Below are 12005 nucleotides of genomic sequence, written 5' to 3'. Positions count from 1 at the left end.
TAGCAAGCAACAATACCTACATCAAATATATTATCACCAGAAGTGAGAAAGTGTCTGCAGCTCCAGCTGTGCTGCATGTATTAAAGATAACGTCAGACATTGTGTGGGGGTCATGTCTGACACAGGCTGTACAGTCACACAGATAAAAGACAGCAGTCATGTTTCTAATAATATAAATGAAAACAGAAAGATTATGAAGATAAAAGCTGTGAGACTGCTCTAGGATGACTTGTTATCATTACATGAAGTGATTTAGAAATAATATGTAAGCTTTCAGGGCAGCGCTCACAACTTATTTAAACTGATTACCTGATGGGGAGCACACACAGATATAGAAACATATAGGTGAACTCTAAGAAGAAAACTGTGTTGATATTTTTGCAGAAAACTATTTATTTACACTTTTATATTTACAATCAGTTTATATTTATAGAAACAAAAGAAACATTCACAACTAGAACAAAACTGTCTTATATACAAAATCAACTGTTTCTCCCTTATTTACTGTTTTCTTCCACCATACAGCCAGCATACAACCATGCTATTAGAGGAACATCACTGGAACGTGGCCAGAACACACAAAAACAAGAACAAGACAATATATAAAAGTTCAAGTTCAGGCTCAGCTTTGCAGAGAAAACAATTGTACTCCAGTTCTGAAACCTTTCATTTGAAAACCTGTTTGCTCCTGAAGATCCTCTGGGTGTGGACCCTGCTGCTGCTGCCACAGTGACTAGTTATGCAGAGACAGAGGCATATGAGACAGAAACAGACTTAGCCATTATCACGTCTGACATGTAGTAATAACGCAGTACTTACAGCTCTGCATGTGTACTTTTACAGGTGAGATGCTCGGCATTGTGTCCTCCAGGTTTTCATCCTCATCCATCCCTGTGATGGAGGCAACAATTAGACAAATATGTACTGAATTTATATTTCATGTCAACAATGTTATTAAAATATTATTAAAACAACTTACCAAGAGGTTGTTTAGTTGGGGCGTTTGTAGTAGCAGGCGCAGACTGCTACTTCTTCCGCAGGCACTGCTGCAGCTCATGCAGCCGTGTTCCTTGACTGCAGCTCTTCCTCATGATAAGGTCTGCATAGCCGTCACCTCTGCCGTCCCAAATCTCCTTCCAGGTGCTCTTGGCTCGTGAGCCAAAGCCAACCAGCTGATCATCCTCAGAGGCTTCTGCAGCAACACTTACTCTGCTGGTCTCGTAGCTCAGAAGAGTTTTTATCTCTGCAAAGCTGAGGGCTTACTGTACAAATGAATGCAAGCTCTCCTTGCCATGCCCTTCTTCCACAGAGGTCCCTGCAGCCTCTTGCTTCTGGAGATCTTTGATCAGGTACATGGTGTCCCCGACATCATTCTCCAGAAGCCACCGGAAAGATTTCCCTTTATATTTTCCAAACTGCAGGATGTACTCTCCCTGCACTTCCTTCATGTCAGAGGCATCCCCTCCTCTCTGATAGATGACAGTCAGAGCATCGTCCTCCCTCACAGGTGCAGACTTGTCCTGAAGCTTGGGGTCATTTTTAATCCTTCGAGCTTCTTTTGACGAGTCCTGGAGAAGGTATCCAAGTGGCCCCTTGTGGAACGCCACAGAGATTTTCCCTGGATATGGCGCAACTTTCTTCTGCATCTTGACATGCAGTGAAAAAATAAACAATTATATTAAACAAAATTGATTCCAAACACAAACAAAGACATTCCAGGTTATAATCTTGCTGCTGGGTTTAGACAGCAGGATGCAGGAGAACAATAACGAGACACAATTTGAAAGAACATTGACAACATTTGTGATAAAAGTGTTTTTTACTCCAGGTATAACAAACTGTTCTGTCTGTAAATAAAAACCTTTCATGGTTGAATGATTATTGGCATATCTGCAAAATTTGTGGTAACTGCTTAGTAGTCATGGCACATAAGAATTGCTGGTAGATTCCCGCGCGGGAGCCTGGGATTGTTTAGCTAAACGGCCTAAACCGTTTCTCTATGGTAGTGCTAAACCACTACGGGTGTAATATACTTTTGGCCACTACGGTCTTCCGGCGCTGTTGCGAGTTTGAGATGCGGCGGCACTTTTAAAAAATCTCCTCTTTTACGTTTCGGGAGAGAAAATAAGTAACTCAACGCTCGCAACACATCCCAACGCTCCTCATTCATTGATCAAAGGTAAGAAACGTCGTTTGAAATAAGAGTAAACCAACAGAATACATTTACAGGTGTATATTACAGGTAATAGGTGTGTTGCGATTGCATTTACGAAGCATCCATCGGTCAGTGGTTACACTGAAATCATGCAGTTTGTGCTTTGACCTCCAGAGGGCGACAAATCAGCACAGACAGAGAGCTCCATTCAAACTTTGCTGCCATCAGGAATAATTCTTCAAATATAATCATCAGTGTTTGAGCAGTTCTGATATCAGGGACAATCTAGACATGTGTGACAATACTGAACGTGTCACATGACACACCTTAAACATCATGTGATCCACTCTCAGTCTGCACTTTCATTCATGACTTCAACAGGTTGAAATGAGCTTTGAACAAACATCAGTTCAGTGCTGAAATATTCAAACGCTGCAGGAAGAAGAACAACAAAGTGATGACAGATGTTTGTGCTTCAAACTGGAAAACCAGCAGAAATAAATCACAGCCTGCCAGAGGTTTAGGAGTTTCTGAGGTGCACCTGAACGCAGCATAGTGTTTCAAAGCCCCTGATTGTCTTCAAACGCCGCATTAGGCTGAAAGTTTACTTTCACTTCCTGAACTTCGTGGAGTGGCGCTTGTTGTTGGTGTGTGAAGAAACTGTAAGTTTGCTTTGTTTCCTCCTTTAACAGTTTGTCTTTAGGAACTTTACTGTTTGTTCAGCTCATGTTTGAGTTCTTCACACAACAAACTGTGTGTGTTTGTATTAAAGTCAGTGTGTAATGTTTCCTGGCTAACATCAGCTGTGTGCAGCTTAGTTCAGCACAAATCTGCCGCTCCATAGTTCACGGTAACGGACTCACAGCTGGACCAACGAGGCCGAGTGTGTCCGCCACTCTGAGCTACGTTCGTGTTTGTGTGCTTGTAGTTTGTACTTTGTGAGTTCACTCAGAGGACGCAGCGTACGTGATGACGTCACAGCCCTTTACCTCCTTTACTGTCACTGTGATTAATATTTACACACCACACGAGACACCTGACAGCATGCTAACGCTAAGCTAAAGCTAAGCTAACGCTAAGCTAGCCAAGAACCCAGAGTGATGTTAAAGCTGAGTAAACACTGACCCCAGACCAGCACCGTGATAAAGTGAGCTGCTGCTGCTGAACCTGAACAGGTAACAAAGTGATGAGCAGTCAGGCTGCAGGTTTCTACCTGTTCATGTTTCCACAGTAGAATCACTTTGAAGTGTCTTTGTGCTGTTTCATCTTTGATTTGTGTTCATAAACACTCAGAGAAACATCACGTGACCTCATCAGGATCTGTGTTGGTGTGTGGGGCTGTACCTCAGCTTTAGATTATGGTGATTATGAGACAGTGTTTCAGCTCATTTTACACAGTAACATGAAAGTACTGTTATGAGGAGTAATGACGTAACATACTCCATTACTTTTAATTAAAGTGTTCTGTGTAATATGTGTAATAATGACTTTTTTGAGTAACTTCATCTCTGTCAATAACAACATTCATACGTGGAATAAAACCACATCAGTGGATCATTGCTGGAGCTGCCTGGACTTCAGTCTTCAGCATCTCAACCAACAGCATCGACATGCTGCTCCAGATGTCTGTGCTCCAGATGTCTGTGCTCCAGATGTTTGTGCTCAAGTGATCAGACTCACAGTTTCATCCTTGAAATAAGTGTTTATATTGTTGACCCACCATTGATCATGATCAGTGGTGGGTCAGCGACATGCTTTCTTTCCGTCTCAGGTTTAAATATCTGGGACTCTCCACCGTTTGGTTTTAAAACTGAAGAAGCTTCTCGGATGAAACGTCTTCCAGAAACTTAAAGACGTCTCTTTTCTTTCCAAGCTCCTTAGATCACATGACCTGGATGACTGAACCTACAGACATATTGACCTGGTTTCTAGGTCACATGACAGGTCAGAGGTCAGCGACTGTAACTCGGTTACTCCTGTTAATGTGAACTCACTGAGTGTTTGTGGTTTACCTCTCAGACTGACTGAAGATGATGATGGAGGAAGAGGAGGACAGAGCAGAGTCTGCAGGGTCCAGCTGTCCGTCTGTGAGGAGTGACCGGTCCAAAGGTTATAATCCAGGCTTCAGTGGTGAACCTGGAGCAACGAGGTCAGAGAGCTGAACTCACTGAGTAACAGAAATAATTCTGCACTGACATTATAATCAGTGTTGACTCTGGTTGATTGTCTGACTGTGTTTGTGAGCTGAGAGGAAATGAAAATGAGTTTGTAACAAAAATCAGTTTTGTCCAGTTTTCCTGTAAAAAGCTGAACTCTAATCTAAGAGGATGTTACTGACAGGAAACAGCTGCATTATCTGCAGTCTGTGTGATCACAGCTGCTTCAATCATGTTTGTGTCTGCAGAGGTCAGAGGTCACAGTCTGCAGGGTCCAGCTGTCCGTCTGTGAGGAGTGACCGGTCCAAAGATGATCCTCCAGACTTCAGTGGTGAACCTGGAGCAACGAGGTCAGAGAGCTGTGATGACTCCTTTACATGTTTGTGTTTCCTGGATAAATATGACCTGAAACATCCTCAGATTGTTACAAAGATTCATTAAAAAGAAAACAATGAAAGAGAAAAGATCCAAATGTTCGACTTGGTCATTTGCTGTTTGAGGACAGTGATGCTCATATCTGTGGGGAAAGTGTGACCTGAGTGGGTTCATGTTTGTCTTTAAAGAACAGCTCTGATGCTCTTTGTGTCTGATCTGTTAAACAGTCTGAGAGGTCACACAGAGACCCAGCAGCTAAAGCCTGGATCATACTGGCTGCTGTTACTCCATCAGGACAACACTGAACACAGTGCTGTTCATGGAAATCAGTGCAGCTTTACACTGTATCACCAAAGTACTGACTCGTCTGCCTTCACACACATGTAAACTTGAGGGACATCATATTCTGAGTCCACAGCATTTAATATGATGTCAGCCAAGAGTTCAACATATAACAGCTTAAACTGTTCTGAAAAGGTTTTTTCACAGGTTAAAAAGTGTTTACGGGATTTTTAACAGTTCTTTCAGAAGCACATACGTGAGGTCAGACACAGGGAAGCAGCAACACTGACTGAACACAGCTTTTAGAGGCTAAATTCACATTTTAATAATGAAAGTGGCTTCATGTGTGTGTCCATGGTTCATCCACAGAGTGGAGCAGCAGAGCTCAGAGGGTCCCAGTGGTCAGTCTGCCCAGCAGCATCAAACACAGCTGGACTCCATGTTTATGGTCTGTACATGTACAACAACTACTTTATTATTAATATTAATACATTTGTTTATAGGTCCCTTTCAGAACACCAAGGACTCTGTGGACTAAATGACCAAAAGAAACAAACTTTGAAATCAATTCAAATTCAAATTCAAATTTTATTTGTCACGTACACAGTCATACACAGTACGATATGTAGTGAAATGCTTGGACAACTGCTCGTGACCTAAAGAAAACAAAAAAGGAAAAGGCTATGAATAAGATAGGAAATAAATATGAAAAATTAAAAAGGGTAAATTTAACTAGGAAGGAATAAAATATAAATTAAGGTTAAAAATGAAATAACTGTACAACACAAATTAGAATGAAGGGTAAATTTAACTGGGAAGAATAAGATAAAGATAAATATATAAATTAAAGTTGAAAATAAAATAACTGTACAACAAAATACACAATATAGAACTATATAAGAATGTATGAAGAAATCTAAATCTAAATAAATATATACACAATAACAGCAGCTGTACAAGTATTAACTGGAAATGAAGAATATAGTGACCAGTGTTGTGCAAAACCAAAGTCCAGAAAGTCCAGTGTGTGTGTAAGAACCATATGTGTGGGTCAGTACTGTGTGGTGGTGTGATTGAGAGACCGTATCGCCTGCGGGAAGAAGCTCCTCCTCAGTCTCTCTGTGTTGGTCTTCAGGGAGCGGAATCGCTTTCCTGACCTCAGCAGAGAGAACAGTCTGTTGTTGGGATGGCTGAGGTCCTTCACCATCTTCCTGGCCTTGGTCCAGCACCGCCTGCTGTAGATTAAGTGCAGGTCAGGGAGCTCGGAGCGGATGGTGCGCTCAGCTGATCGCACAACCCTCTGTAGAGCTCGTCTGTCCTGCATAGTGCTGTTCCCGAACCAGGTTAAGATGTTTCCCGTCAGGATGCTCTCTATGGTGCACGAGTAAAAGTTCCTGAGCACCTTGGAGGGCAGTTGGAAGTCTCTCAAGCGTCTGAGGTGGTAGAGACGCTGACGGGCCTTTTTCACCACGGTGTTGATGTGACAGGACCATGACAGGTCCTGCGTGATGTGAACGCCGAGGTATTTGAAGCTGTCCACTCTCTCCACTGGGCACTCGTTGATGACGGGGGTCTGGTAGTTCCTCTCCTGCTTAGTGCTGAAGTCCACTATCAGCTCCTTTGTCTTACTGACGTTTAGAAGGAGGTTGTTCCTCTGGCACCAGTTCTCCAGATTCCTAATCTCCTTCAGGTAGGCCGTCTCGTTGTTATCAGAGATCAGGCCCACCACGACGGTGTCGTCAGCAAACTTGATGATGGTGGTGGAGCTGGTAGTGGCCACACAGTCATATGTGTACAAAGAGTACAGCAGGGGGCTCAGAACACACCCCTGGGGGGCTCCAGTGCTGAGAGTGGTGGAGGCTGAGACATGTCCGCCCATCCTTACTGCCTGTGGTCTGCCAGTTAGGAAGTTGGAGATCCACTGACACATAGATGAGCTGAGTCCCAGATGCTCCAGCTTGGTGGTGAGTGTGGAGGGAATTATGGTGTTAAATGCAGAGCTGTAGTCTATGAAGAGCATTTTAACATAATTCCCCCTTCTAGTGTCCAAGTGAGTGAGTGATGTGTGGAGGAGATGAGAGATGGCATCGTCTGTGGAACGATTTGGACGGTAAGCGAACTGTAGTGGGTCCAGTGTGTCTGGTAGTGAAGAAATGATGAAGTCTCTGACCAGGCGTTCAAAGCACTTCATCACTACTGAGGTGAGGGCTACAGGGCGATAGTCATTGAGAGAAGCAGGGTGGGGTTTCTTCGGGACAGGAACAATGATGGACTCTTTGAAGCATGTGGGGATCACCGACTGTGCAGACGGTGCAAATGTGATCACAGGGAAACGTTTTAAACATCGAGGCTTTAAACAGAAACCAAAGTGAAACAGTTTGTAGTCGAGATCAGTGGGAATGAAGCTGAATAACTGTTTCTTCAATAACTCTGAGAAATAAATGACAAATATGATGGAAATTAGCAGCATTAGCACTTACTAATGATGTGAGTCAACACTCTGCTGTATTCAGACGACCACATTAGGTGGTGTAATGGAAACCAGTGGATCCAGTCCAGTCGTGGCGACCTGTGGCGAGTCGATCTGAGCAGCTACTAATGGAAACGGGGCCATAGATGTGTTTGTGCTTAATAACAGTGAATCACAGGATTTTTACATTACAGTTAAAATCTCATGTTGTTTGTTAAAGTGTGCAGTTCAGGGTGTGTTACTAAAACTGTGGTTTGCTCACTTTCCAAAGACCCAGCCCCCATAAAAAGCAGCCAATCAGCTCTAAGAGTTACACACACGTGTAAACCAGAGCAGCAAATCAGGTCCAAATGTGTTGTTCACAGTGAGTGGATCATCAGTGTGCTGCTATGTTAACATCCTGCAGCAGGATGTGTTTGGTCAGCTGGTTCACATGTCCTCAGGACCTTCTTGATGTGATGTTCTTCTGCCTCCCTGGCTGCTGTGTCTGTGGGGATGGCGTTCGCTCTGTGTTGTAGCGTCCTGATGACGCCCAGTTTGTGCTCCAGTGGATGATGAGAGTCAAACCTTAAATACTGATCTGTATGTGTAAACAGAGTGAACCTTTAAGACCAGCTGTCTGTATGATCAACTCTGTCACCTATAACATCGCCAAGTTTCTGGCTTCGATCATCAACCTGTTGGTAGTTCAGCTCTGAACACCAGTGAAATGTTTCTCCCACTGAAATCGCTGCATTCATATGAACAGAATCAGCGTTTTGGGACCGTGGAGTTGTGGAGAAATTCTCAGTTAATCAGATAAAGTCAAACTTATAATTGGTGAGGAGATCGTGGATGATCTGCTTCTTGATTGTAAAGAAGTGGATGTTGTGTGGACTGAAGTTCAGAGTGGTGGGTCATTCATAAATATTCTGTTCCAGCTGCTGGAGGACAACATCATCACGTTTGTGAAGAACGAGCTGAAGAAGATCCAGAAGGCTCTGAATCCAAATAAGCCCCAGTGCTTGGAGTTTCAGAGGGAGGATGATGAGCAGAGGAGCAGCAGAGAGGCATTTGTGAAGATCACAGTGGACTTCCTGAGGAGAATGAAGCAGGAGGAGCTGGCTGACCGTCTGCAGAGACGTAAGAGGATTTCTTACTTAAGGTTTTAAGCTGTTAGATAAATGAGACACTCATGACACCAGTGTGTTCAGTCATTTCTCAGTGGGTCAGAAAATGTCGTCAGCGATTTGTAAAATATGATTGTTGAAGTTGTATTTTTATTATTATTATTCAGAACTTCCAGCTGCAGTTTGTCATCGTAACCTTAAATCCACCCTGAAGAAGAAGTTCCAGTGTGTGTTTGAGGGCATCGCTAAAGCAGGAAACCCAACCCTCCTGAATCAGATCTACACAGAGCTCTACATCACAGAGGGAGGGACTGCAGAGGTCAATGATGAACATGAGGTCAGACAGATTGAAACAGCATCCAGGAAACCAGACAGACCAGAAACAACCATCAGACAAGAAGACATCTTTAAAGCCTCACCTGGAGGAGACGAACCAATCAGAACAGTGCTGACAAAGGGAGTGGCTGGCATTGGGAAAACAGTCTTAACACAGAAACACAGCCTGGACTGGGCTGAAGACAAAGCCAACCAGGACATCCAGTTCATATTTCCATTCACTTTCAGAGAGCTGAATGTGCTGAAAGAGGAAAAGTTCAGCTTGGTGGGACTTGTTCATCACTTCTTTACTGAAACCAAAGAAGCAGGAATCTGCAGCTTTGAAGACTTCCAGGTTGTGTTCATCTTTGATGGTCTGGATGAGTGTCGACTTCCTCTGGACTTCCACAAAACTACAATCCTAACTGATCCTAGAAAGTCCACCTCAGTGGATGTGCTGCTGATAAACCTCATCAGGGGGAACCTGCTTCCCTCTGCTCGCCTCTGGATAACCACACGACCAGCAGCAGCCAATCAGATCCCTCCTGATTGTGTTGACATGGTGACAGAGGTCAGAGGGTTCACTGACCCACAGAAGAAGAAGTACTTCAGGAAGAGATTCAGAGATAAGAAGCAGGCCAGCAGGATCATCTCCCACATCAAGACATCACGAAGCCTCCACATCATGTGCCACATCCCAGTCTTCTGCTGGATCACTGCTACAGTTCTGGAGGATGTGCTGGAAACCAGAGAGGGAGCACAGCTGCCCAAGACCCTGACTGAGATGTACATCCACTTCCTGGTGGTTCAGGCCAAAGTGAAGAAGGTCAAGTATGATGGAGGAGCTGAGACAGATCCACACTGGAGTCCCAAGAACAGGAAGATGATTAAGTATCTAGGAAAACTGGCTTTTGATCAGCTGCAGAAAGGAAACCTGATCTTCTATGAATCAGACCTGACAGAGTGTGGCATCGATATCAGAGCAGCCTCAGTGTACTCAGGAGTGTTCACACAGATCTTTAAAGAGGAGAGAGGACTGTACCAGGACAAGGTGTTCTGCTTCATCCATCTGAGTGTTCAGGAGTTTCTGGCTGCTCTTCATGTCCATCTGACCTTCATCAACTCTGGACTCAATCTGCTGGAACAACAACAAACAACCCTCAAATTCTCTAAATTATTTAACAAACCAAAACTTCAATCTCTCCACCAGAGTGCTGTGGACAAGGCCTTACAGAGTCCAAATGGACACCTGGACTTGTTCCTCCGCTTCCTCCTGGGTCTTTCACTGCAGGCCAATCAGACTCTCCTACGGGGTCTGCTGACACAGACAGGAAGTAGCTCACAGACCAATCAGGAAACAGTCCAGTACATCAAGGAGAAGCTCAGTGAGAATCTGTCTGCAGAGAAAAGCATCAATCTGATCCACTGTCTGAATGAACTGAATGATCGTTCTCTAGTGGAGGAGATCCAACAGTCCCTGAGATCAGGACGTCTCTCCACAGGTAAACTGTCTCCTGCTCAGTGGTCAGCTCTGGTCTTCATCTTACTGTCATCAGAAGAAGATCTGGATGTGTTTGACCTGAAGAAATACTCTGCTTCAGAGAAGGCTCTTCTGAGGCTGCTGCCAGTGATCAAAGCCTCCAACAAAGCTCTGTGAGTAAACATGTGATCAGGCTTTATTTATAACATAAACAGTATCATGTGTGATGGACCCTTAAAAACTTAAACATATTTTTTTACATGATCATCAGCACTAAATACAGTATATTATAGTTAATGTTTGATGGCAGCAGTAAATGTCAGAGTGTCTTAAACATATCTGGGTGTCAGCTTTTATCAAAGTCACGTCCAGAATCATCCTGTAAGTAAATTTCTTTATACAGCAGCTTTCACAGGTCAAAAACCACAAAGTGCTTTACAATAGAAACAGGCAATAAAAACACAGAAGATAAAAACATTAAACAGCAAACACTGAACATCATACAGCCTAAAACTAGTTAAAGGCCACTCTGAATACTAGAGTCTGAATAAATGAGTTAGTGGGACCAGTAAAAGCCTTTGACTGGAAGATCTCAGATGTGAGAAGAGCTGTAGGATTGTAGAAAGTCAGAAACATAAACTGGGACTAAAAGTAAGGACTAAAACTTTAAATAACGCCTAAAATGAACTGGTTACCAGTGTGAAGAGATTAAACTGGAGTAATGTCCAGTCTAATGTGCTGGTTAAAAGCCTCGCAGCATGATTCTGTACTGACTGAAGACGTTCAAAGACTGTGATGGAGCCGTAGGTGATCAACTCCCTCATTGCTCCTCTGGTCTTATTGCTCTGCATCAGTGCACTGCTCAGCTGAAGATGAGTTCACTTCTATATGTTACAATCTGCCTCACCAGTACAGCTCCAAGGATCTGCAGCTGCTGAATCAATTATATTCCTCGTGTTTCTTCTGGTTTCCTGTTGTTAGATCTGCATGCTTGATTGTTTTTCAATCTCTCCAATGTCGTGCACTTTGATTTCCGACTGTACACAGTCTGTGAACCATGACAATTTGTGACAGAATGCAATGATCAGTGAGGACCCGGAGGACACTGACATTTACACTGTGCAGAATGAGACTTGAGACTTTATCTCACTGCTTTGTGGACGACTGATGGAAGGACTAATCACTATATCTGCTTTAATTGAACGAATTTCCATTTCACTGGTTCAGTCTCCCAGAATCTCTCAATCATACCTTGACCTTTTCCTAGAGTAACTAACCCTCACTCACCAGGATATGAGCCAGCCTTCCCTCTCATTGCTACATACTTACAGTCTTGCCTATCACCTAGGGCTGCACGATTAATCATTAGAAAAACGCGATCTCGATTCATACTTGTGTGCGATCTCATTTCCAAATGACAACGATTAAAAAAAAAAAAACGACGATTGTACCGCATTTTGATCCGGGACGTAATCTGCATGAAAACAAGCGCTCACTCTTCCTGCTCAACAAATGACAAGGGCGGAGCCTTATACCACGTGATACAGAAGCTGTGCCGTGTGATGCTAAAATTAGCGGGAAAAACAACGGAGAGCACGTCAGGGATGACGAGAAAGTGACAGGAGAAAATCCGTCCCAGTCAACCACCCAAACACCAATAACG

The 12005-nt window shown here is 43.6% G+C and overlaps 1 protein-coding gene and 1 long non-coding RNA gene across 7 annotated transcripts in view; one reads left to right on the top strand and one right to left on the bottom strand.

The window, feature by feature from the left end:
* Positions 1 to 106: 106 nt before the first annotated feature.
* On the bottom strand, positions 107 to 1848 carry LOC145421711 (uncharacterized). Its single transcript, XR_013903069.1, has 3 exons — positions 980 to 1848; positions 820 to 891; positions 107 to 733 (listed from the first exon to the last, which is right to left on the bottom strand). It is a non-coding gene; the product is annotated as an uncharacterized LOC145421711 (long non-coding RNA).
* A 477-nt stretch (positions 1849 to 2325) lies between these two features.
* LOC145421893 (protein NLRC3-like) overlaps positions 2326 to 12005 on the top strand; it is a 29067-nt gene continuing 19387 nt past the window's right edge. Inside the window, exons 1-6 of one of the 6 annotated variants that reach the window (XM_080292842.1) lie at positions 2326 to 2817; positions 4175 to 4304; positions 4560 to 4661; positions 5338 to 5416; positions 8359 to 8560; positions 8715 to 10515. In XM_080292842.1, the coding sequence (XP_080148968.1) occupies positions 4186 to 4304; positions 4560 to 4661; positions 5338 to 5416; positions 8359 to 8560; positions 8715 to 10515 (2303 nt within the window). In that variant the 5' untranslated portion in view covers positions 2326 to 2817; positions 4175 to 4185. Of the gene's footprint in view, positions 4100 to 4174; positions 4305 to 4559; positions 4662 to 5337; positions 5417 to 8358; positions 8561 to 8714; positions 10516 to 12005 lie in introns of all 6 variants that reach the window. The other 5 variants (XM_080292841.1, XM_080292843.1, XM_080292839.1 and 2 more) reach the window with 5 other exon arrangements.

Source organism: Astatotilapia calliptera, chromosome 18 (genome assembly GCF_964374335.1).
Source record: "Astatotilapia calliptera chromosome 18, fAstCal68.1, whole genome shotgun sequence".
Taxonomy (NCBI): Eukaryota; Metazoa; Chordata; class Actinopteri; order Cichliformes; family Cichlidae; genus Astatotilapia; species Astatotilapia calliptera.
This window is presented reverse-complemented; position numbering and strand designations above follow the sequence as displayed.